This window comes from Ips typographus, linkage group LG1, assembly GCF_016097725.1.
Source record: "Ips typographus isolate SLU linkage group LG1, UJ_Ityp_2.0, whole genome shotgun sequence".
Lineage (NCBI taxonomy): Eukaryota > Metazoa > Arthropoda > Insecta > Coleoptera > Curculionidae > Ips > Ips typographus.
In genome coordinates this window covers 19,932,047-19,958,799 of record NC_138422.1, presented here as the reverse complement: position 1 = coordinate 19,958,799, position 26,753 = coordinate 19,932,047, and the positions used below count along the sequence as shown (strand labels likewise).

The 26,753-nt window shown below is 37.4% G+C and overlaps 3 protein-coding genes, 1 long non-coding RNA gene and 2 pseudogenes across 6 annotated transcripts in view; 3 read left to right on the top strand and 3 right to left on the bottom strand.

Annotated features, from left to right (window-relative positions):
• Positions 1 to 458, bottom strand: part of LOC145731929 (antichymotrypsin-2-like) — a 46,169-nt gene extending 45,711 nt beyond the window's left edge. The window contains exon 1 of the mRNA XM_081983942.1: positions 319 to 458. The gene's annotated coding sequence lies outside the window, so the exon portion shown is untranslated. The remainder of the gene's footprint in view (positions 1 to 318) is intronic.
• Positions 1 to 26,753, top strand: part of LOC145732030 (uncharacterized) — an 86,659-nt gene that overhangs the window by 13,929 nt on the left and 45,977 nt on the right. The window lies entirely within an intron of this gene.
• Positions 10,099 to 23,685, top strand: LOC145731954 (substance-K receptor-like). 2 transcript variants are annotated; one of them, XM_081983950.1, is made up of 8 exons: positions 10,099 to 10,284; positions 10,339 to 10,450; positions 10,496 to 10,693; positions 14,710 to 14,888; positions 14,947 to 15,090; positions 15,146 to 15,343; positions 22,344 to 22,468; positions 23,430 to 23,685. In XM_081983950.1, exons 1-8 carry the CDS (start codon positions 10,207 to 10,209, stop codon positions 23,632 to 23,634), a joined length of 1,239 nt encoding a protein of 412 aa, XP_081840076.1. In that variant the 5' UTR covers positions 10,099 to 10,206; the 3' UTR covers positions 23,635 to 23,685. The 2 variants fall into 2 exon arrangements, with proteins under 2 accessions (XP_081840076.1, XP_081840081.1); XM_081983955.1 differs by having other exon boundaries at positions 10,101 to 10,284; positions 10,502 to 10,693.
• LOC145734946 (uncharacterized) lies at positions 11,544 to 12,509 on the bottom strand (annotated as a pseudogene).
• Positions 18,146 to 26,753, bottom strand: part of LOC145731799 (structural maintenance of chromosomes protein 5-like) — a 39,051-nt gene continuing 30,443 nt past the window's right edge. The window contains exons 17-19 of the mRNA XM_081983786.1: positions 23,929 to 24,075; positions 23,693 to 23,840; positions 18,146 to 18,800 (exon numbers count right to left, since the gene is read on the bottom strand). Of these exons, the coding sequence (XP_081839912.1) occupies positions 18,577 to 18,800; positions 23,693 to 23,840; positions 23,929 to 24,075 (519 nt within the window). The 3' untranslated portion in view covers positions 18,146 to 18,576. The remainder of the gene's footprint in view (positions 18,801 to 23,692; positions 23,841 to 23,928; positions 24,076 to 26,753) is intronic.
• On the top strand, positions 24,752 to 26,691 carry LOC145731994 (uncharacterized; annotated as a pseudogene). The gene is made up of 2 exons (XR_014178921.1): positions 24,752 to 24,892; positions 24,962 to 26,691. The product of XR_014178921.1 is annotated as an uncharacterized LOC145731994 (transcript).

Sequence of the window (26,753 nt, the reverse complement as noted above, 5' to 3'; positions counted from 1 at the left end):
ATACAGGTGATTATAAATACCGAGGTATAAATACTTAAAACGAATATGAAATTATAACTAACAAAGTGACAAAACAAGCACAACTAAACTCCTTTTAAAATAAGTAGTAATTTTCTTCGTCCTTTTAATTTCCAAGTTTTATAAGAAACTTTTATTTTTGTGACCTACAGAAGCCACAAAAAATGGCAAAACGTCGGCAAATTTAATATTTTAATAACTAATAACCAGATCCAATTCCCATAAAATACAAATATCCACGAAATACACCGGCTCTAACAATTCTAAAATATGTGCGTATATCATAGCTTTTCTACTTACCAAACAAAAAAAAAGTTAAGATAACACCGTTATAAACACTATTAGATCACAAGTACTCATTTAATACTAAATAAAATCTATAATCTTAAACTTACACTCACAGATAAAAGGAAAGTAGCTGATAGCAGGTAGTCAACGCGTTAAAAATATGTGTTAACTTATAGATGTGGGTATGATACTGATACGGATAAAAACATGTTTTTATTATCTAATCTTTAGTCTTCAGTCTTCCAGTTATAATGTTTGACACCAAGTTCCACTTATTATATTATTTTCTCAACAAGAATGATCTCATCTTTTTGAGCAAGTCAACAAATCAACATTTCAAATTGGCTGGATTCATTTGAAAATTAATAACATGTCAATAATGAGAAATAAGTGTATCAGAATATAAGTTACAAAAAGCTAAAGAAATCGATGATGTTTTTGTCCCTAATAGGGTTACTGTAGATTAATTGACCACCTAAGCAAAATTTTCACTTTAGGAAAATGGTTTGGTATTTCAATCTGCAAATTTACATGAAAAAATTAACTACTAGATGAATTAATTTGTTATTAAGGTGATTAGTTTTTTCAAACATTTTAAATTCTAAGTTTGGCATTAACAGATCTTATAACCATATAGGTAGCTTTTTCCAATATAGTTGACCATGACGTGCCAGTCATTAAAGAAGAAAAGAATAACAGAGCTTCTTAATTGGATTGTATGGACACTAAACTACTATCAATCTTTTTAAACCAATTAATAATCAAAAATATGTATAAACTAACAAGTGTGACCATCAGCTGAAACTGCAAAGAATGATGTTTTTTTTCTGAGGCTGATTTGTCTTCATAAAATTATTTTAATTTTATTATATATTACTCCCGTTTTTGGATTAGTAGCAAATCTTTATTAATCTAAATAAAACTTTGATTATACCTATAGATGTATTGTAACACCCGTGTTATCAGTTACGGTGCACACCCAGTAACCAGCTTGATCAGCAAGGTTAGCGTAATGAAGTCGTTGACAAGTATAAATGCACCGCAGCTCGACTAAATCAAAAAACTCTGATGGGTTCCTCCCCAGAGGCTGGTCACTGATCTCTGGGTATGCCTTCTGTGTAACGAAACGTGGAGCAGTTGGTGACCAAGTGCAACAACTCGGGAATCAGCCTGAAAAAAGGAAATAGCATGACCGTGCAGCAAAAGTAGCCGCACCGACTTACTTTTTTCAGTGAACATAACGCTTTATTCGGCGTGGTGAATAAGTCTAGGGTTCCATTCATCCCCAATAAAACGTATGCCCTCCGAGCACTCTACAAACACCCATATACCCTTTCATCATGATCCCCGCCGTCTTAGTAACCTGATGAAATTGTACACTTAATCTGAATAAATTGGGTTACCTGTGGACTTTTGTGTATTCATCATCCCTCAGAGCTACCCCTTAACGTGACAGTATAATCGGTGATCTGCTACGTCTTCAGTAGATTTACTAATAAAATATTTCAGGAAAGCACATTATTAAGCTCGTAAGGTCTTTACGGGTTCTTTTTTTTCTTTGACTGTTTTTCATAAAATAAATGAAGTCCCGTTTTGGATGTATTGTTAGGTTTAATAGTAATTAAGATACCAAGGGCAATGTAAGGACAATAATGCCTGTTTCAAATCTATGGATAAAATGTGCTTATGTGACTGCGAGTCGAGGAAATGTGCTTAAAGTAGCAGCTCGAACGTTTCCCTCCTTAACTTCTTCTTTTGGTTTGCCTTATCCTTAAAGGTATGTCAACCCAGAGTTAACCAGAGGATATGTGGCAGAATTTTAAAACGGTCATTATGGAACCCTGCAGAAGGCACCTAAAACCTGAAAAACGAAAACAAAATCGAAAGGATTGGATGACTGATGAAATATTAATGCTTATGGAGGACAGAGGAAACCTGAAAATACAGACAGACGGAAATATAAAAAAGTACAGAAGGGCATCAAATATAAATGCCGCCAAGCTAAGGAGGACTGATCGGTGGTAAAAATCATACATCCTGGTGGACGAAGGAGCAAATATTGTGTTGGATCTTGAAGATAAAATGACCCTATGGGAAAAATACACTGAAACCCTTGTTAATGACCAGAGAGAAAAATAACTTCAAACACACAAAATAAAACTGGACCAGCGATTTTAAAAGAAGAAGTGCAAGTAGCAATAAAGTCACCAAAAGATGGGAAATGCTCCTGGTCCTGACGATCTGCCAGCAGATGTGCTTAAGCTGATTGAAGAGCAATATTTGGATCCGCTGACAATCCTGTTTAATAAGATCTATGAAACAAGAATAAGATGAGTGTCTTCGGTCTACGTTTGTCGCAATTCCTAAAAAACAGAATGCCAAGAAATTCGAAGAACACCGCAACATCAGCCTAATGAGCCACACACTAAAAATATTCCTCAAAGTCATCCACCATAGATTTTATAAGAAGCTGAACGAAAATATCGCCAATACTCAGTTTGGATATAGAAACGGAAGTGATACGTGGGAAGCCTTGTTTGCGTATAATGTCTTGAGGCAGCTGTGTCTTAATGTCAACCAAAAATTACAAAGCATTTGATAAAGTAAGACACAAATAAGTAATAGAAGCTCTGAAACGAAAAAAAAAACCTCGACAACAGAGATATACAAATAATTGTGAATCTGTATTTAAACCAAAGTGCGTGTGTCCGCGTCCAATCCGAACGAAATTTTCCAAGGCACTGAAAATCAAACAAACAGTCAGACAAGGTTGTGTTCTTTCGCCACTCCTCTTCAACCTGTATTTAGAGGAACTTTTCACCAAAGCCCTCCAAAATGAATATGGTGGAATTCGAGTTAACAGCATTCCACTGAACAATTTGCGCTATGCGGACGATACAGTACTTCTCGCCGAAAATATGTCCGACCTTCAAAATATGTTGTGTCTAACATTCAACGTTAATAAGACCAAATACATTATTGTTACCAAAACTGAAGTGCCAAATGAGGATCTGTATGTGGAAGGCGAAAAGCTGGAAAGAGTCGAGAGCTTGCTTGAGAAATGTCAACTGTTCTGTGGACTATTGTTCAGAAATAAAGATTTGCATTGAGAAGGTCGCTGCATGAGGATCAAGGAGCCGTAGTCGCGATCTGAGCCTGGACCTCAGAACTCGTATGCTCAAATGCTAGGTATTCCCGGTTCTTCTGTATGGTGTGTAAGCTAGGACCTTAAACGCATATTGCGAACGAAAATTCGAAGCCTTCGAGATGTGGACATACCGTAGGATATTGAGAATACCATGGACGGAACATGTTACAAACGTAGAGGTCCTAAAAAGAACGGAGAAGGGCGTGGAGATCCTACATGAAGTTAAAAAGAGAAAACTGCAATACCTCGGACACGTTATGAGAGATCAAAAGTATGAGATTCTTCAACTCATAATCCAGGCAAACATCGTGGGAAGGAGAAGAATATCCTGGCTTAGGAACTGGCACGTCCTTCAACCTATTTAAAGCCGCAGTTTCCAAAGGAGATGGTACATAAAGAAGAAGAAGATTTTCTAAGGGTGTTGGCAATCAAATAAGCCCATCTAACTTTATCCCGATTGGAACAACTCCACCGAAGTCATATTTATCCATTGTCTCAGGTTTTTCAGCCATGAATTCCGTCTTCTGCCTGGTCCCTTCTTTCCCTTTATTTTCTCTTCAATTATGAGCTTCAAATTCGTTATTTCGAACAAGAAAAGTTCATCATGTGCATGTCAATTGGTTATAAATCTCCTCTCCGTGCCGCCGGGTTATTATCGTTGTTCTTTTCTACTTCACCTTTTTTTTTGTATTGCGAAGTAACACATTGACTGCCTATATTATTCTGAACCTTTTAAATGTCCTTATGGTCTGTAAACGAACACCTTGCTAAGCATTTTAATTTCTTTTTTTTAACACTGGCATTACAGTAATATTGCTAATCATGAAACTTAATATTGTCTGCAAATAGGATTTATTGGAACCATAGCGCTTTGCTACTGATGTGTGAGTAACGGTTTTTAGATTTATAAACTGGATAAGATCTGACTCGGAGACTAGACTAGATAATATCATTGAATATGATATCAACTTAAAAATAGAATTGGATTTACCAGTACGTGACAGCAAAGTTGAAGCACTGAAATAAGCTTTTAATCACTTTAACAAATTAAAAAATTATATTTGAAACAATGTACCGTAAATTATGAAATTCCTATAATAAATTAAAAAGATTAGGCAATACCCGTTAATGTTGAGACCTATATATCCTGTATAAAATAGACAATTCATGTTATTCATGAATCTTAAAATTTAAATTTTTAGTCCACAAGCAAATTTCGCTTAATAAAAATTAAACAAAAGTTGAGTGATTAAAACTTTTATATAAAATAACAAATATCTTAGAAACTGTAAAGTTTAGACGTACCAAACCTTTATAGAATTGTCTTAATCCCAGGCACGCCTCAGTTATAAACGGATTACAAAGTATTAAAAAAGTTTGGACGGGAACACTTGCTTTAATACGATTTTAGCCGTCCGGATATCTATTGTGAGTCTTACTGCTTTGGATGTTTGTTGTACTTAGTTATTTTATGATAGTAGATAAGTCTTCTTGCATTGTGGCATTTCCATACACATGACTTATTAATCTGTGTGTGTATAATCGATCCTCGCATTATGCATCGCCTGTAAAACAGCCCATGTCTCAACAGAGTCAAACGCCTTGTGGTAGTCGACAAATGCCAGATGTAAAGGAATGTCTTGTATTCTGTGCACTTTTCAATCAATGTTAGTATACTTTGTTTCAGCTCGTCGCTTCCGAGTCAAAATCGACAGCGTCTACTCAAGTTATAGGGAAATGGAAGCAGGAGTGCTGCAAGGTGCAGTACTGTCGCTTTTTCTCTATAACATTTATGTTTCAGATCCACGTAGAGTGCTAAGCTGGTTAGCTGAGTTCTAGGAGGATCACACTGCGATCATGGACCGGAGCAGGAGCGGCCGACTCCTGACCCGATACCTGCAAGAGAAGACCGAAGCATTGGAGAAATGGTGCAACTAATAGAAGATCGACCTAAACGCGGTGAAAACGCAGGCCATAGTCTTCAAAAGAAGACCAAAGATGAGAGTAGAAGGCAACGTCAGGTTAAAAGACATGGACATCGAGTGGCGCAACGAGGCGACGTACCTTGGGGTCAAGATGGACAAGAAACTCACGTGGGGAAGCCACATAGAATACGCCAGACAGAGCAAAACTGTACCACATGACAAGCAGGACATCGAAGTCGGTTCTTCAACCGCACTTGACCTACGCCTGAGGGTACGCGGCCAATTCGCACCTGAAGAAACTCCAAGCTGTGGAATACATTGCGCTCAGAACAGCGATGGACGCCCCATGGTCCGCCAGAAATGTGGAGATCCAGCGAGACTTGAAGTTTACCACCGCAACGGAAAGGATCAAGCAGAGCGCAGTGAAGATATTCCAAAAAGCGGAAAGCAGCGAAAATCAGTTACTGCGAGAAGCAGTGAACTACGACCCGGAGCTAGAAGCACCCCACAAACGACCCCGATATTGGATAACGGGTAATTGTTAATAAGGTTTTCTTTCTGTTTCAGATAGAGGAGAATTCAGGACCAACAAGCCAAGAAGAGAACCACAATTCCCCCCAGACCTTCCGGGTGGCGAGAATTTTAGTGTCAAAATCTGGGTAGAACCTTTTTGCAGTTATCCCGGTGCTAACTGGGCTCTGACTGCACTGCCGGTACTTTCCCCAGCTTTGCCTACGCAAAAGGGAAAAAACCATCTCCTACTCACCAGATTCTAACTCCCAAAAACTTTAGCATGTAAAAACAGACGGACGAATGCAGGTTGTTTGGACATCCTACAGTTCGCTAGGACCACCAGAGATGGACGAGCTGACGAAGAAAGAAGAACTGGAGGACAAGAAGAGCGCCCGAAGAGCCCGTCCGTCAGCGGGGGCATCCTTCTCCCAGGACAGAGGACGCCGATGCAACTCTGGGAACTTCCTGAAAGGGAAAATTCCTGGACTTGTAGCGACTTCCTCTTCCAGACCTATCCTTTTGGTCTACAGCGATGGGAGGGCAAAAAGCAGTAGTCTTGCTTGGCCCATCTATCTGAGGCCGCATTCTCAGCCAAAGAATATTGGCGTATACTTTGTATGTGATCAATACTGCCCTTTCGAAAACCTGCTTGCTCAACTGGCTGGTAAAAATCAAACTTAGAAAAGGTATGTTTGTAAGTACTTTCGTCTGCAATTTATATCAAATCGACAGCGAGTTAATAGTGCGGTAATTCTCTAGATTAGTGGCATCTCCCTTTTTGAATAGAATAATAGCTTTTCAGGCTTCCGCAATTTTTGCTTCTGCGAGACATTAATTTATTCAATAGTATGAGGATAGCTTTGAGAAAGTTATGGTGCAGGGCAAAATAGAGGGCCGAAGACCTAGAGGCCGATCGCCATCACGATGACTGTACCAAAAAGACTTTTACATTACAAACAAATCTCCGCGAGGCAGTCACCAACTGTGTACAGCCATAATGTCACGATTCTATCCAGACATGATGAGGAGGGCTTACACCAATGTCTTTTCTCCGATTTTAAGCAACTCGCATGTAATTCGATAATCTCCTGAAGCTTTTCCGTTTTTCAGCTGTCCTATTGCGTTTCTTAGTTCGACAGTGAATGTGTTTGTACCACGCCATAGTTACTTAGAGAAAGTTGAAAACATTAACCTTGGCATTTTATTTCTCGTTCAGCTGAACTACTTCCCGGTTTGTTAGCCCTAGTAACCAAGAACGAGTCCTTCTCGTCATTAAAATAGGTACTGTAATCACTCAAAAATAGTACATGTCGTGCAAACATAAGTAATACCCAGAAATCTCGATTTCCTATGACCATATCACCCTGACTCACCGTAATAATACAGTTGTACTTAATTGCGGGTCAGTTCTATCTTTGGTAGATTTGTGGTGTTACGGTTCAATCTCTTTATTAGCAACTTACCTGTTTTTGGCATAATTAATTATGTAAGAGGGTGGAGTCTCACAAATAAAGTTTAGGGTCCTTCACAAGAGGCTGGAAAGCTATTCCGCTTGGTAAGTCTGGATGTTGTTGGTTTTCTAACCACTGGCTTCTGGTCGTTGTAGGGACAGGTCGCAGGAGATTTGTTAAAGAACGACACTACATTGATTAACGTTTTAATGAGGTTTTGAATAGAATTATTAGACTTAGTAGCACATGGCAAATAAAATGAAATTAATGAGTTCTGGCACGAGGCGGATGCTACGGCAGCTCAACATGAAATCTTGCTAGCTTGGGTATTGCATGCAAAGCGGAATTGGTGGCGCTGCTGTACTTCCGGCTCTTGTATGGCGGGATGGTTAAATGGTGGTGGAGTTTATTTGCAATTAGTATTTATTTTGGTTTTAGACTTATTAACTGTTTGTCATCCTCAGTCCAGCTGCCTCAGTTTGATTTGTTTTAATAACTTCAAGTTTTGCTCCTTTGTGGATGGTGGAAAATGTGTTCTGGAAGATTTGGTTAGCTTAGATAACTCCTACCGGGTTCCCGGACTATTTACACTTGGGGGGAAGCCGTTTGACCCTCTCTTTAATCGTGCACTCCTTTGGCTGTGGTTGAAAGCCGCTTCTGTATCTGTATCTGTAATTTGGAAGGGTAACACCACACCACAGCACTTAGGCCACCCTAGGCCCATTGTGCGTCTCTGCAAGAGGGGAGGTTATCCTCAGTTGGTCATTCAGCCTAGCGATACGACATAGGCGATAACGTCGCCGAGAGCGCTGCCTCTGATCTCTGCAAGAGATGGGAAAGATTGGCCCAACTTGGTCTTGCGTACGGGCGAAAGTATAGATCAGTCACAGAGAATATGCTCCATCGTGCATAAGGGAGTGTTACTTAGTTTCATCCTGAATAGGTGTTTGTTTAATTTGCAGTGGCCTGTTAGGATATCTGCTCGGATACCTGTTGTAAGGCGTAGCCTCTTCCTGGTCTTTGACGAATATCTTCTTGCCGTAGCTTTATCCAGATAGCTTAGAAGTGCTTTGGATAAATTGCAGCCAATGGTACCGTCCCAGGACTGTTTAAAAAGCGCTTTGGAGCGTTCTTTGATAAGATTTTTGGTTACCCTCTTAATCCGCTAAAAGCCGCTCAAATCACTCTTCGTTTAACTCATTGAGCGTTTAAGCATAGTCACTTTTGGCGGATTTCTAGTGCTTTCATTTGCAACTTGGGTTGTGGCCTGCTAGAGAGATTGTGTGAAGGGTCCTAGGAAAGGGCTGAAATACCTATAAGTTCCTAATACCTATAACTCCTACAAGGAGGGCTCTAAGCACCTGATATTGCTCTATCGTCCTTCAAGAGACAGAGACACTGATCCTGCAGAGTGGCTGATTCTTTGAAACCACCACTGAGAGGCCACCATCAGGCAAAACTATTAACATGGAAGAGTGTTTACTCGGATGTAATGAGTTACAGGAAAGTGTCTGTCTTTGAACCTCCTGTCATACAGATGTCCCTCCTTTTCCAGGTTCAACCTACTGACATGGTTTTTGAACCTACTTTCATACAGATGGAGTTACATGCCTGATGAAGCCAAAAAACAGAAACACGTGTCGCCGGGTTATCATCCTTGTTCCTCTCTGCTTCACCTTTTTACGGGATTGTCCAATAAACACTTTCTTGTAACTCATTTCATCTGCGTAAACACTCTTCCATGTTTTACACTTCCTTGGGTAGGATCACTCGCAACGGTTAGCTTTAGCGTCACTCGTGCAGAAGCGCGATGTTATCCACGATATGTGGATCCTCTTGCGGAAATCACAATTCTGTCGCTGCTGGCCGTTTGTGATATCCATGTTTGTTTTTGTCCCTCCTTTTCCAGGTTACACCAGTATATGTTTTACTATATGTATGTCAGTTGGTTTTTGAACCTCCTTTCATACAGATGGAGTTACATGCCTGATAAAGAAACAAGAAGCAGAAACACGTGTCGCCGGGTTATCATCCTTGTTCCTCTCTGCTTCACCTTTTTGCGGAATTGTCCAATAAACACTTTCCTAAAACTATTAACCCTTACTAAAACCAGTTACCGTTTACCTTATTTTGAAATAATAGTCCGTTCTATCAGCCATCTAAATTGAAAGATTTTTAGATTAATTCCATACCTTTGAACTTACTTACCTATTTTAATAAATTATTGTGATTTTGGTGTCGACCAATCCTAATTTGTTAGATTAATACTTTACCTTTTACTTTTGTTGTTTACCTATTACTTTGGGTCAGACAACTATAAGTAGATCTGAAGGTTTCCGACTTTAGTTCCTGCTCTTAACTTAGTCGTTGGCGCTCTGAACCCCTCAGCTAGACGAGTATTTCTACGCGTTTTAAAAATATTAGTTGACGGAAACAAAAAATAGATTTGCAACATCATAATGCAACTTATCCCGAATCAGTACAAAATGCTTTTACTTTGCTTCGTTTTTAGTGTTTACTTACTCATTAACAAAATATGCGACTAAAATCTGTGACGTCCAGGAACCATCCATCGATTACTGGGATAAAACATAAATTCGCTTTGCATTCACCGTGTCATAAACAATAACGAACTTTCACGGCAATTTTATCAACATAAACATCAAACACCGGTCTTAAGTGTATGTAAATAAAGTAAAAGCTAGGCATACAAAAATCAATTTTCTACTTCCAGTACATTTACCAGAAGCCACTGATAAGGGTGCAACTAATATTTTGATTGTATATGGCGTAGATCAAGCTTAGATTTCTATGGTGAACGTTTTTTTGCAACATAATTTAAGTAAATAATTTAATATCAATTATGGAGACAACGTATTATTCTGAAATAGAAGACACTACTACTCTAGCTGATGGATTAGTAGCAAGTGGGATAGGTGGGGTAAGTGAAATTTTTTCACAATTTCCTTCCAATCTGACAACAGCATACTTTTAGATTGACTATGAAAATGAACTGTTTCCTAACACTATTTGGTACAGTAAAAGTTCAGCCACAATTTTAATAAACTTGGCAATGTTTTTGCCCATTTGCATCATAGGATTAATCGGTAAATGGATGTTTAAACATTGCTTATCGTATTAATTTTGGACAGTTTCAGGTAACAGTTGGGTTATCTATGTTGTAAAAATCAACAAACACCTTCGGACCCCTACGAATCTTATTGTGGGTAATATGGCAGTGGCTGATATGCTATCCACTATTATTTACCCATGTTTCATATTTGTGTATGATTACTTTCAAAACTATCAGCTTGGCGTCGTCGGGTGTAAAGGAGAAGGTCCTTTAGAATGTGAGTCAATTTAATTAACATATAAAAAGGTGTTACACACTTATATATACAGGAAAAATTGTTTATTACCAAAGTTAAAGAATGATGGTCATTACGGGTCTTCTATAATGGATTGCAGCGGTTTGTGATGGACCACTTTGTACATTCAGACTAAAAAATTCATCATAAGAACAAAAGAAAACCGAGAAAAACCACAAAACTCTCAGAGAAAATAGCACAAAAACAACACAAACAAATTAATATTTACGCTCCAGTCCAGTGAGTCAAGGTGTGCTTGCACTCACTTAAAGATCTCTTCTACTTCTAACAACATAATATATTATTAATGCTCACTGATTTTGTGCTGTGCTATTGTGCCTTGCACAATAAAGCTAAAATAGTAATTTGACATACCAACTTAATCTTACGAAGAAAGTTGAATACTTCAATGTATAAGATAGTATGGGCTTTGAAAGTAAGTAATCATACCCATTCCGAATTAAAACGGCGATAATGTCAGTCAGTAAAACAAAATTAACTGCAATTATGAAAGACAAAATAAGAGATCAAATCTATTCAATGTCTGCTAAAAAAGAATGTAACAATGGCAAATTTGCGAAAACAATTAATTTACCAAGTTGGAGAGCATTTTAACGCTTCCATTTCTGCTTTGCAAACATGGTGTAAAAGCAAACCAGTGCTAAATAGAAAAAGACTAGTAACCGGACACATTTGGTCCATCAAAATAGGACAAACTATGTAATCATATGTTATCATATTTTCTCTTGAATTCAGACCAGACAGCTCTATAGGATTGTATTGGCAATTACCAATTGGTGGTAACCTTAAAAATTTTGTGACCAAAAGATTTTCATCCAGACATTTTTTGTGGAAACAATTTTGAACAAAATAAAGTCCAAATTTCACCTTTCATTGCTTTTTCTTCAAAATCGTAATTTTGTTTCTTTAACCAGATAATTAATTTTTGTTTTGTACAAGATCTGTGAAGAATTTCTTCTAAAAGTCCAGAATCGTAACTCGCATTGTCCACAATTATACGTGATTTTTCCGGTAAATTTGAGATTTTTAAACCAATTTTCAAGTTTTTTCGATTCATGTTGTCATGATAGCCGCCTTTTTTGGAACCGCTTTTAAAAAACAAACTCGGACATATAACGATGACCTGAAATAGTAGTAAAAGTCATCGTCATTGTATTCATGTGAAATCTTACTTCATTAAATTACCTTGAGTACGTTTAGTAGAACTTGTAAACATCGTGTCATCTTGCCAGCTACTTCGAAAGGAACCTTTGCTACAAATCCAAGTTTTATCCAAAAAACCCGTGTTAATCCATTCGACGCTTCCTGTTTTTTGTATACTTCCTCAAAAGTTTTATTCGCTTCATCTGGATGTCTCGAAGTTCCATCAAATATTGGCGGTTACTAGTCCTTTTCCATTTAAAACCCTTTAAATGCTTTTACACCAACTTCGCAAAGCAGAAATGGAAGCGTTAAAATGCTCTCCAATTTGGTCAATTAATTGTTTTCCCAAATTTGCCATTGTGAATACTCCGCATTCCATGGGTTTAAATGAGAAGGTGCTGAGTCGTGTGGGAAAACAAAAGAAACTCTTACTGATAATAAAACAACGAAAAACGAATTACATAAGTCAGGTTATGAAAGGTGAGTTTCTGGGATTGATAATCGAGAGCCAAATACGAGTAAAGAGATCAGTCGCCAGACCCCAAAATTCATGGTTAAAGGATCTCATAAGATGGTTTGAATGTTCATCAATAGACATCTTCAGAGCTGCAGTATCCAAGACCATGTTAGCCATTTGGATCTCCAACCGTGTGGAGACGGCGAATTAAGATTACTTGACCTAATACTGACAAAAAGCTCGCTTTATTATTGACCGTTTGAGGAGAATTTCGAAAAACTGTTGATACTCTGACGCTATTTATTCGAGAGTTCTAATAAAGTGTGTTTTAGAACTAAAGTTAATGAGTATTGCCTCGAGCGCCACCTGGTTTCAAGAAAGTATTTAGAGTTTTCGAAATGTGAACCAGGAAACACAATTCGTATGTCTTGGTAGCTTTTAAACAGCTGGAGACAAGGTTTCCGTCAATCTGTAGTAACAGTGGGTCAGGTGGTAACAACGCTAATAAAAGCCAAATGTACCAAACAACTAACGTTTATTCCCTTCGCCTAACTTAAAATGCCAGCAAACTTAACTAAACCAATTAAATATTTAAATAAGGGTTTCTTAAATCCCCCCTCCCCTTAATTAGTCAAGAACGAGAGTGAGAGTGTGCAACTTAGTTACGGTACGGGTCGGATGCGATGCAAGACAGGTCAACGTAATGCAGAAAGTTAAAAGCCACGCAATGCAATGAATGTTACAGGTACAAGATGATTCAAAGTTAATTACGGGGACAATGCAGGTCTACGTTTCTTCTTCTTCTTCTTCTTCTTCTTCTAGCCGTTTTCTATCCTTTGGATATAGGCCTCTCTCATATTTTTCCAGTCTTCCCTTTTCTGTGCCACTTGGTTCCAGTTAAGTCCGACTGTTCTTTTGATGTCATCATACCATCTTTGTTGTGGTTTGCCGGTGCTTCTTTTCTCCCCCCAAGGTCTCCATCTTGTTATTTTTCCGCTCCAGTTGTTTTTGTTTCGGGCAACATGTCCGGCCCAGTTCCATTTAAGGCTGGCTATTCGCCTCACTATGTCCTCTACCTTGGTTCTATTTCTTATCCACTCATTGGTTTTATGGTCTTTAAGCGTTATTCCTATCATTTTTCGTTCTATTGATCTTTGGTGTATCTTTAATTTATTTAAGATTTTCTTTGTTAGGACCCATGTTTCACATCCGTAGGTTGTTACTGGGAGAATGCATTCCATGTAAACCTTGGTTTTTAGTTTGAGGGGTAGGTTGAAGCTGAAGACGTGACGCATCTTCCCGTAGGCCGCCCATCCTAGATGTATTCTGTGGTTAATTTCAAGTTCTTGATTAGCTTTACCCAATGTTAACTTTTGACCTAGGTAGACATAAGCGTTCACCTTCTTTACCTGTTGGTAAAGAAGGTGAACGCGGTTACAACAGGTAAATAAGGTCTACGTTTACAACTAAGCAATTAACCGTCCTAGTGCAAATAAAGTTACGGTGTCACGGGTCGGTAAAAGAGTTGGAAGAGGGTACTACTGAACCATCCGGTCTATACGAGCCTTGTAGTGGTTCTTGTCGGCAACAGGATTTAGAAACTAGCGAACCATGTAGCGTAGTCAACAAAAGACAGGGCCAGGATGTGCGGCCGGACTACTAAATGACACAAACGCCCGGTCCAGCAAACCATGTAGCATAACAGGTACACAGTGCACTAGGAGGGCTAGCCACCAAACAGGTATACTTACTATGGTGCGGCGGTGCTGCTGGGAGGTTGAGATGTTGCTCAGGGAGAGCTAGCGATCTCAACAGACCACGAACTGGCGGCGTACGCCAGTTTTATAGACAGTCCGGTTCCCCACTTTCGGGTAGTGGGAAACACGGCCGTACTCGAGTGACGCGTACAGAACCACAATACTGCAGGAAAACGGTACGCTTCGGCCAACCTAGCCGGCTAGCGTAAACCATCAATTTCCTATTACGCTCTATCATACTGCAGCGTTGTTGTAAACCCTGTAATTCTACCAATTGTTTCCAACAAGAACGGTAAAAATCGGACTGGCCAATCCTGAGAAAATATAATAACTTAAAAATACGGCTTATCGTATTTTGGCAAAGTACTAGCATTGGTTACTTTACTAAACGGCTTCTATTAATAGTTCATTTATCTGCATATCGCTGCAAAACAAACGGCACTAACGGACGGCTTAGTAAACAAAACAAAAATTATTCGTAACTTCGTTACAATACAATAATGTGTAACACTCTGTGTATGAATGAGTAGATACACGTCCTAGTCTAGATTATAAGCTAATCTTAGTAAAACTGCTCTAACCTACATTAGTAAATCTAATGCCTTCTCTCTATAATTTAGGTACCATTTTATTGGCTAGTGTTATGAGTATGACAGCCATAACCTACGACCGACTGACAGCTATCGTACTACCAACTGATATCAGAATAGGCAAGTTTAAAGCGAAAGTCTTAATATGTTGTACTTGGCTCATAGGGTTGTTGATAGCAGCACCGTTGGCGATTTTTAGGGAATATAAGGTGACAACTATTTAGTCATCACCTCAGCAGTTTAACTAATATTATTCAATTATTTCAGGAACGGCAATGGAAAAATTTTACAGAGAAATATTGCATGGAGGACGCTGTAGTCGTGAACATTTATTGGTACGTTATTATAACTGCTTTGGTATGGTTGCCCCTGACTATACAAATTATATGCTACAGTGCAATTTTTGTTAAGGTACATATTGATTTAATTCAAATTACTGATGGTACTGAATTGTATTGGGTTTCAGCTCAATAAATACGAAAAAATCATAGTCAAGTCTTTGAATCGCCAACACTTGGGATACAAAAGAAGCGCGGCAAGAATGATGTTTATTGTTATTTTGACCTTTATGTTGTGCAGATTGCCCTTTACGGCTTTTATAATATATCGACACTACATGCTTAAATCGAGCAGTGCTACTTCAAAGGCAAATGTTGAAAATACTGTAAGTATTGAAACCATATTTATTATGTTTGTGACGCGTTTTTCGGGGGAGTCAAGTTAGTTACTCCTTTAATGAATTGAGTTGATGATTCGGACTGACCTGGTTTCAGTAAAAGTGCGAAGCGCAAACCAGGAAAACACTTCGTCTGCCGTGGTAGCTTTAACAGTTGGAGAAGGGTCACCGTTAAATAAGAATGACAAGATCAAAAGTAATCGGTTTAATAAACTTAATTAGTGCTTTGAACAGTTAAAATTTAAACGAAACCCAACAAGCCGTCTAACAACAATGTCTGTGTGATAGTTTTGGTAACCGAAATCGTTGTCTAAAACAGTACAGTGAGGGCAAAGAGCGGGTGATTCTGCGGTTGATAGATGTTTCATGTTACATCAGAAAGTTGCTGCTTACCTAACTTTGCATGTTTACCAAGAAGAAAATAACACACACAATTCAGAATCACTACCAACACCAGCCTGCACAATTCAAGTAAAATAATAACGACACTGATTTAATTTTTCCGAAAGTTTTTATATTTTGCTTTCTGGGGGTTGGTTGCTGCTTATCTTACTTTGCAGGTTTACCAACAACAAAATAACACACACAATTCAGAATCACTACCAACACCAGCCTGCACAAATCAAGTAAAGTAATATCGACACTGATTTAATTTTTCCGCTCTTGTTTATATTTTGCTTTTTACCGGCTAAACCTCACTCTTGTGAGTCTTGTCAAATCGGTAAACTGTGGCGACTCACTTCGCACACGTTCACACAGATGGCACCACGCATCAAAAACCCTGCTAACATCAAACCCGCATCGTCTGTCACGATTTAACTACATATAGCAGTTACAAGTCATCTTTAATCGTGTGTATAAGGCACGGAGCTGTCAAGCCTTACTGACGAGTCCAAAGACATCTCCCGGGACGACACTTTATCGGTCAATGGGCAACACGCCCCAGGCAAGTCCACATGACATCAACGTCATGCGCCATCCCTGTCATTCTCTTGCTCACTTCAATGCAATGGGAACTAACACCCATACAACTGAAGCACTGTCAATTGTCAACCAATAGGTTTCTGTCCTTTGCTAACATTTAAAAACAGACAAAACAATTTTCTTGCACTGACACAAAGCAATACTAGGACCAATTGCTTCATCTAGTGGTAGCAAAAAACAAATATAGTTTATAATATGTCTGTCTTAACAAACAATTTTTTTTAAATCATCGGGAATCTGGAATGCTCAAGCTGACAATCGCGACATATCAATGAAAAGCTTTGGAACTAATCTAAGACTGCATTCGTTTTCAAGCTCCATGGAGCGAGTAGAGCGTTTTTGACGTCACGATGACCTAATTGGGCAAAACCATAATGTACCCAATTGTCAAACTACGTCATTATGACGTCAAAGAGGCGCTGCTCGCTCCATGGAGCCTGAAAACGAATGCGGCCTATGACATGAATTTCAATCTGACTAGGATGGAGAGTAGTTTTCGCTCTTTCCTGTAGATGGCGTTTTTTCCAAACTTTACGCTTTTATCCTAAATATCTCAAAAAATAAAAAGAATCTGATTATCTATTGTGGTGTGAAAACTGCAGTACTCTATTTCTTCTGTAACACGAGATATCAGAGAAATACCGCTTATAAAGACCTTTCTATAGTTGTAAGCATTACAACTGAATAAGATTAGTATATGTTTTAAATAAGGTGGTTATAATGTACAAAAAACACTTCTCTATAAGATGTTAGTTCATTCAGGGTTGTGTCCATAAACTCAGAAAACAAATATTGCATGTTGCTTACACTAATAACTGCTATTTAACCAGGCATTTTGAAACATTTAATAATCTTATTTAGTTTAGATTATTTGAGGCAAATTGCGCCCTTATCGACATGATTTTTAAGTCAGTGTCAATGTTAATTTTTAAATTTAAACTCCAGATTAAACTGAGCTCTGAGTTAACGACAATTGTCTGTTTAAATTTGCCTTTAAACTATTATATTGAACTCTTCAGTTTTAATAAACAAAATGAATGTCAATATGATTCGATTTAGTTTCTCATCCTTGTTTGTTAGAATGGTAAATTTTGTTAAAGCACGTTTCAAGGTAAATTCTACTTTATCAATATTATTTTTCTTAAACGTTTTCTTGGAATGCATTTCAATTTAAAAATGTCAAGCTAAGCCAAAGTTTGGATATTTTTTCAGTTACATTATGATGCAAAGATAGAAAGTTTTTGAAAAATCTTATTTTCTTTTTAAGTGATTACCTTCTTTAGTTTGTTGCAAATAATTAATTTACCAATTAAGATGCTAACAAAACCATGTTTTGTACCTCTGTAGCACGCTAAATAATTATTGGCTTCTTTATAGAATAGGTAATAGAAAGCATTATCATTGCATTTGATTTTTTCGAGATATCTAGGATGAAAACGTAAATTTTGGAAAAACGTCTGCTACAGGAAAAACTGTAAACTAACTTAAACATGGATTTTGAGACGCTTTAAAGTCCATAAAATGCTCTTTAAAATGACGCAAAAACGAGATATTTAATTTCTTTCAACGCAAATTTTGGACCTTCCCACCACTTTATGGGAACTTTATAGGAAGAGATAGAAAAAAAAGTTAAATAGCAAAATTGTTCGTTGAGAACAGACAATTACATTCATCATATTTCTGCTATACCTGAGTTTTTTGACATTTTAGTGGTATCGAAACGCATCCTAACGGTGGATTTAGAAAGTTGAAAATTATTTCCAGCATTTTCTAGGGGCTTTATTTACTTTAAATAAAACAGTCTAATAAAAAATAAATACTATAATTACTGCATTACAGTTAAGGTAGGTAACTTATGGCGGATTGCACCAACGTATCCTCTCAGACTCTTCCTAAGCTAAGTTGTGATTTGACTGTGACAAGTTAGGTGCAAAATGTCACAGTCAAATTAAAACTTAGCCTAGAGTGTGTGTACTGAAATTGTCGATGCAATCGCCCTCTTATTCACTTTCTGGCCTGCAAAAAGTTTTTTAAAATAACGTCAGTTTTAAAACACAAACTTAAATAACAATAATTACTAGTAAAGCTAGTTGTTCACATGCCGTTAACAAACACTAAAACTATTTACTTCAGTAAGAGGCACTCAAATCAGGTACTTTAAACAGTAAAAACCGAAGTTCTAGTAGTGTATTAGGTGTGAATTCATAAAACTTACTACTAATGCCAGCCAGCAATGTTCAGTGAATATTAACTTCTTGAGGATTACACCATTTTGAGGCCGAAAATTTCTGATCCGGATTGATAAACGGTCCGTTGTGGACAATGTGCACCAACAGTCGTTCCGGATAATTTAAATTCGGCACAAGTTTGGGTGTGATGAGAAAGTATTGAGAAGTATCTGGTTTCGATGTTGCTTCCGCCACTAATTCGAATATACGTCTTTCATTACTCGCGTCCATTCCTACAATAAAAAAAAATGTCTAGATATAACAATAGTATATTTCATTAAGAGAACAAAAATAAAAGTTTTTTCGTGCGCGTATGACCAATTCAGGTGTGAGGCGAAGCCGAAGTCATACAAAGCATGGAAAAACCTATCTATTTGGACGAATTATGAACGATATTTTTCATTATTCTGCTTTAAAAACGAAGACATAAAAACCAGACTTAAGAAAAAAGGACATGACTGACACCTAACTGATCATTTCTATAACTAGTTTAAAGTAGTTAGGTGATTTAATTGTTGTAAGTTATCACTGTCAGGATTCTTCTTCTTGAAATAGGCTTTCAGCCTCTTTTTTTCAGCTTTAAGGAGTTCCTTGCGACGTTGACATCCAGCTATCCTTCCACCTCTTTGGTGGTCTGCCTGGCGGTCTTCTACGTCTCTCGCAATTTTAGCAATTCTATTGGGGTTCCATTCTGTTGATGTGTTGATTCCACTCTCGCCGTCTCTGTCTCGTCAATCTTACAATGTCCTGTATGTCGCAGATTCGTCTTATTTCTTGGTTGGGTATTCTGTCACGTAGCGTGTGTCCCGTGATATTTCGGAGCGTTCTCATCTCTGTCGTTCGGGTAATCGGGTTATGCTCTTGATTCTGCTGGTGTCTGCCGTGGTTTCTGCGGCATATGTAATTATTGGCCTTACGCATGATTTATATATTCTGGCCTTTGCTTCTATTGTTAGGAACTGGTTTTTCCATATAACGTCTTTCAAACATCCGGCTATTTTAGAGGCCTTATCTATTATATTCTTTACCTCAGATGACCTGTTTTGATGGGCGGTTATTTCTACCTGTAAGTATCTGATGGACATCACCTGTTCGACTATTTCGTAGTTAACAGCTAGTTTGCACCTTCTAGGTTCTTTTGCAACAATTAGTGATTTTGTATTGTTTATCTCAATCGACATATTGTAGCGTTTCGCTGTCAGGTAGAATTGCTAAAGTAGTCTCTGCAGCTAATCTTCGTTTTCTGATATAATTACTGCGTCATCCGCGTAGCACAGTATTGTTATTTCTCCTTTCATTTCTCCATGCCCCGCGTTTTTAACGTCTTTTATTATTTCGTTCATGATTAGCTTAAAGAGTACCGGGTTTAGAGAGTCTCCCTGTCTTATCTCTGTTGATATGGGCACTTCTTGGGTCAGGCTGTTTTTCACATTCACAAGTATTCTGGTCGTTGTATTGTTCAATGTGTTCAAGTTTTCAATAGTTCCAACTATTTCTTCTGAAATGCTGCCCCGTCTCAATATTGTTGTGATGTCATTTAGCCTCACTCGATGAAACGCTTTGCTCAGATCTATGAAGCGCATATACGCCGGTTTCGCGTATTCGATTGATTTCTCGACTATTTGTCGAATGATGAATATGGCCTCTGTGGTAAACCTGTTTTTCCTTAATCCCTGTTGTTCTTCCATTATGGGTATTTTTTCTGATGATACCGCATATGATTTTCGTGTTGTTTTTTAGTTTCATCACGGCGCTTAGGAGAGTTATTCCTCTGTAGTTTTCTGGTTGTTTTTTGTCGCCTTTTTTGAAGATAGGGATAGTGATGCTTTTCTTCCAGTTGGTTGGTATAGTTGTTTCATTTAAGATGTTCTGGTAAAGATTGGCTAGTTGTTTGCTTAGTGGTTTTCCTCCGTACTTTATCAGTTCGTTGTTCAATTCGTCGATTCCTGGGCCATAACTTGAACACAGGGAGTAGAATTATCGATAGAAGTGTTGATAGAATGTGACAGAACTGGTTGGCAAAAGCAGGTTTCTGTCAAATTATGTGTTCCTTTCTCTTAATAACTCTCTTCCCTCGATTCAAGAATCTAGGGCCTGGGGTTTTGTGTTTTTTATTTCCTTGGTATATTTTTCTACTAGTTCGTGGGTGATACGGGTAGTTGCTTCTGCCATTGCTGGCTTTTCCTGGTGATGAGTCTCATCTTCGTCGAACATTTGTTTGAAGTAATTTATCCATGCCTCGCCCGGGATAGTTGTTACTGTTACATATTCGTTGACTTCGCGTTTCTTTCGTCTTATCAATCCCCATATCTTCTTCTGGCTGCCATAGAGGTCGTGTTCCATATCCGCTGTAAAGGTTTCCCAGTATTCGGTCTTTATTCGTCGTATTTCTGCCTGCACTCTGTTCCTTATTTCCTTGTATCGTATCCACTCAGTACTCATCACTGTCAGGCACTGTCCGTAAAACGTCAAAAAATACTGAGGAAATATATCTAAATATTTCAGCACTTCAATTTTTCAATTTATTTATTAACTCCAATTTAACAAAGTATACATCAAGTAATACATTGTTATGGGATCGTCAACATGTAAGGTATAAACAATAAACATTTACACACAATAAAAAGTCAGTCACAGAGATATAGTATTAAGTAAATCAGGGTCAACTAAGCTGTAACAAATTATTAAACATAAAACAACAAAATTATTTCACACGAACAAACACAGCACAAAAGTCAAAATTTGCTGAGGTAACCTGGAGATTCAACCTCATCAAAAAACTCTTGTAAAGAGTAATAGCACCAAGATGAAAGTACAGGGTTTTCAAAGAAGTATAAAGAAAAAATGTATGAAGGTTCTGAAGGCCGAAACTTGTTTAAGCGCCCGAGAGGGGAAGAAGAGAAGAAGTGAGATTTTCCCGGACTTACGGTTGCTTTTATCTTTTGTTTAATTTGCTATAATAAAGTATTAATTAAAGTTTACAAGCAGCGTCTGCTTTCCAGAAACAGAATATAACGGTGGCCCGTTACAAAGAGTTTTTTTCTCTAATTCTACATGAAAAATTAATAGTCGCAATTCCCATTATTGTTCTATGTAATTTGTACTTGATAATTGCAAAAATATTCGTCACACAAGTCGGTCATAGTCTATCATATCATAGGCCACATTCATAAGAACAAATCGGTTAGGCAAAATGACGTTTAAGTAATACTTTTTATTTCAAAAATGACATTATATCGTTGGTACTTTTCCTCCTTTAACGTGGATTAGGTGCCTTGTATTCATGTCCATCAATCAATTAATTAGGTTAGAGCGCGTTTCATGTCAGCATCTGACAGTTTGTCACATGATCATTCGTTTGCAAATGACAGTAATATCACGCAAATTAGTGTTATTTCACCTATCGACGGATTGCTAAGACGTTATTTTCAAGGCAGTCTTTGTAAAAACATAATTTTTGTTATTTCATAAAATAGCAAGACTGAACCATAATCGCAATCAGAAAAAAAAACGCCCCAAAGAAAAATTTGATGATGATGAAACCGAAATATCGGATATTAAATATGATACTGCAAAGTTGTAAAGGAGGAAAAGTGACATTTATTTTCAGTTATCTCATCAGATTCAGCGACTAATTTCAAAATTGCGCAACACCGGCCAAATTTAACCTTCCTTGTATCGCATCAAATAACCCAAGTAACTTTAATATTTTGTTATATTACTTAGTAGTAGTAGCTGTTATGTTTTTATTATTTCTTTTTTGTTTTTTGTTTCAGACCAGCGGCCTCTACCATTCACTCTGGTTCAGTTCGAAGTTTTTATTAATAGTAAATGCTGCAATAAATCCTCTGATATATTCAGTAACCAATGTTACGTTTAGGAATGCATATAAAAAATCCAAGTAAGTAGTGCCGTCAATACTTTGCTTCCATTTAACCAACTCTGTATTTCTTATCGTTTTTGAGATTCCTACATACGTACACAGAATTGTGGCACCTTGTATAATAAAACCAGCACGTCACGTTTGACTCCATACAGTGCGTTTTTTTTAACGCGCAACATAGGATTTTACGTGTTAAATTTTTAAGCCCATGTTAGACCATTTTATTTTGGAACTACAAGTCTATAACTTGACTGGTGTGTCTTTAGTACCCTGAAGCTTAAGTAAGTCTACCAATTTGGTCTAAAAAGTGATTAAAAACTGGAAAAAAATCATTTTTTTTCGAAAAGATTTTATCGTTCCATACTCCCTGTATGCATTGTTGTTCCTTGTTGTTTTTATACTGGCAGGGCAGGTAGCAGGTAAAGTGACATATTTTGACTGCATCACGACCCGACATCTTTTGAACGTCAAAAGGGCATTTTATGATTGTTTGGAATACTGTTTGGCTTCAAACGGAGGTCACTTTGAACAATTCACTTATAAAAATACTTCTTTTGTTCTTAACTTTCTTGATATAAAGTTAATGATCACCCTGTTTTACTTTCTACGCCAAATTTTACCTGCTACCTGCCGTGCCAGTATCAAAAACAACAAAGAACAACAATGCATACAGGGAGTATGAAACGATAAAACCTTTTCGAAAAAAGATGATTTTTTGCAAGCTTTTTAACACTTTTTAGGCCGAATTGGTAAACTTACTTAAGCTTCAGGGTACGAAACAGCCACCCGTCAAGTTTTATACTTGTAGTTCCAAAATAACATGGTCTAACATAGGCTTAAAAATTTAACACGTGAAATCCTATGTTGCGCGTTAAAAAAAACGCACTGTATACACTATTGCCCTATTACCGGTACCACCGATTTATAATAAATATCCCTAGCACAAAAGCTCAAAAATATTATCCATTTGTCTTTTCAGGTTGAATCAGTGGGTATCAAAGGGACAACAAAAGAAAATTAACAGCACAAAACAAGCCGATCCAAAACAAAAACCTTTCAGTGTCCGATTTGCTGGCGACACGAAGCACAAAAGCATATTTTGGATTTTTAAGAAAGACGCCGGAAAATCTACTCAAGGCCGAGACACAAGCACCAAAGTCATGGCTTTGTATAATACGAAATAATAGTGCAAAAGCATGGAAAATCACTTTACCATCATTAAATATAACAACAGATTTTTACCTTGATTGATTTCGTCCACGCATCTAAATGGTACAGGGGTGGATTCCTGTAACGCCAACATAAATGCCGCAGTAGCCACTGCACGTTCACCTCCGCTCTGTACTGTAGCATTTAGTTCTTGCATAGGTTCTCCACTTCGGTAAGTAACCTAAATATTGAAAATAAATAACAAAAACATGTACGAACGTACCTGTCAAGAAAATGTTTCATTTGTATTCCTAATAATTGCAGTTTACCTTGATAGATAGTCCGTAATCCTCGTAGTTTTTTTCGTCGTCTCCGGAACATACAGTTACTTGCCCAGCACAGCCCAATTTTTCGAAAGCGCTCGCAAACCTCAAATTTATGGCAAATATCAGTTCATTCAGAGGTGTTAACCATTCCTAGAACATACACACACATAAATGCTTTCAAATTAAGAAATAATACGTACAGGGTGATATAATAGATAAGTGTGTATAGTCATGATCTTTTTGGATCTAGCCTATCCATGGAATTTTGCCATTAGGTCTGTTCGCAGAACGAATCTCCAGCTATTAATCAGAGGAATATGTCCAGATATTGGCCATTACCCTTAAAATGTCAATGTCACGTGAGCATTCAACCAATAAAAGCCAACAATTTCCGATTTTCAGTTGGAAACCAGTTTGAAATTGCTTCTACGAACAGACCTATTATGTGCCCTGTTTTTTTATTGAGAACGATAATTGAATCGGTGAGTGGAATAACAGTATAACTCCAAAATTTTGAATTTTTAACTGAAATAGCCAAAGTTGTATTTAAGCGAAGCTTTTTGGGCGTATACGATGCTATCGATCCCGACATTGAGTGGAAGAACGGTACAAGTTCAGGAGTTATATTGTTTTTTCCATCCAATATGTGATTACGCGTTAATTATTGTGGGAGAAGTTGTCATATACGGTAGCACCTGTTATTCCTGAACTCGGACCAGTTAAACCACGTCATGCTGTCACTTCTGACAAAAAATAAATTAAAATTAAGTAAATTAAAAATAATAATTCTTTCCAAATGCCTGGAAATGAGTCTAGTGACTCTAGAAGAAGCAGAAAATGCACCAAAGTGGAAAAGGTGTCCAGAGACATGGAAAAAATCTGTTAGAAAGCAGGCTCGGCTTCATGGCAAAGAATATATTACTGAAAAAGATCTGGTAAACTCTAAAGCTACTGGGCCAGATTGCACGTATGTTTCTTACATCAGGGTTTATTTAATTAAACAGTAAATAATCTTTATCTTTTCTTTCATGCTCAGATGCAACAAGAAAAAATCATGTCTGATCTCAGTCAGACAGAAAAACAATCAATTTTGTCGCAACTGAACGAGAATCTAAAAACAAGCAAGATACATATTTGCTTGGCCTAATGGAATGTCAGCAAATAACCAGAAGTCGCCCAAAAGGAGAATCAAACAAAAAATCAGGACCTCAACATTTTCATATTTCACAAGAAACTCGGTTTGTAAAGTAGCTTTTTTGAATGTACATTCAAAATCCAATTCACGACTTCAACGATTTAATAAATTGCTGGTTTCCGCACAAAGTCCTAAAGATTTGCGTGGTAGACATAAGAACAGACCACATGTTTTACCGTTTGAAACTATCGCCAACATAAGACATCACGTAGAGTCATTTCCTGTGAAGACCCACTATAGGACCAAAGATTTTCACTACCTGGACGCGACTTTGAATGTGAAGATTATGTATGAGATGTTGACAAAAAGATACCCGGAATTAGAAGAAATAGTTAAATATGAATATTACTCAGGTATGTGGTGAGTGCGAACAACTCTCTACAAAGCTAAAAAATCAGAGTCTTAATGATAATGCAAAACGAATTGCGTCTGCTGAACTGGTTGCCCAAAGAGCCAAACTCTAAACTGAAAGAAGTAACAACTTTATGCCAAATACGTGACGATATTCAAGGAACAGTTTTTGATTATATTCAGAATATGCCTCTTCCCGTTATACCTGTTCAAGAAATGTTCTACTACAGACAACTTTGGCTTTATGGGTTCGAAATTCATGACTTGAAAAATAATAAAAATAATACGGGACACTTCTAGACTTATCATGAAGGACAAGCTCAGAAAGGTCCGAATGAAGTTTGAAAGTTTTCTTTATATTCAAATTTGCCACACGACGTTTCTTTTTTTGGCATCATCAACTTTCTTTTTTCTTATGGGCGCCATATTGAATTTTTAGCCCACCAAATAGTAGGTTTTACTCTGATTTTAGTGATGTATAATAACTTATGATTTGCTGCATAAATAACAAAATAATTCAATAAAAATAATTTTACCTTAGTTGGCTTTGAGTTGAGACGTTTTATGAAGATTACTTGGTAGTGACACTTGTCACACACAATTTAAGTATGTTTACTTAGTCACAATGTTGATGATGACTGCCAAAAAACGAAACGTCGTGTGGCAAATTTGAATCTATCATCGGATAGCTGGGGAAAAGTGGCAATGAAAAGATGCTTGTAGTTTTGGAATATCTCTTCAAATAAGGTTAGAAATAAATAAAAACAAAAAATCTAATTTTCAGTTTTTTCTCGGAAGCACTCGGAAAATCGAAATTTTTAAAACGGCATTTGGTTGAGCTTTAAATTGAGCAACTTTGCCCCAATTTAAACTTTCTCGTATCTCTTATGGGTTCTGAGATCCTAATGGTGAGGGTCGAATTTGAATTACCCTGTATAATATTTGTTTAACTCGCATAGTAGCAACGTCGCAGCTATCACAGCGAATAGGTCACGTGTTTCCACTCATAAAACGTTCCGACTATTGGCGTTTCAAGTTAAGATTGCAGCATCACTTAAAAGTAACCTAACATTTCTGTTTATGTTTATCTGTAGTTGCGGTAGCGTTTATTCATTACACACGGTAATAACAAGTGCTAAATTTCTAATCAAAATCAACGTAAACAAACGGAGAAATTACGGCTAGAATGCCCAATTTCCAAAATTGACCACCATAGGGCGTATCTTAAAACGCCAATAAAAAAACCATCTTTGAACAACATACATAATAAGTGAATTATGAT

Excerpts from the sequence above, each read along its gene's own strand:
- LOC145731954 (XM_081983950.1), top strand. The coding sequence starts at position 10,207 with ATGGAGACAACGTATTATTCTGAAATAGAAGACACTACTACTCTAGCT. Across the intron at positions 10,451-10,495 it reads TTGCATCATAGGATTAATCG|TTTCAGGTAACAGTTGGGTT; the intron begins GTAAATGGATGT and ends AATTTTGGACAG. Across the intron at positions 15,344-22,343 it reads AGGCAAATGTTGAAAATACT|ACCAGCGGCCTCTACCATTC; the intron begins GTAAGTATTGAA and ends TTTTTGTTTCAG.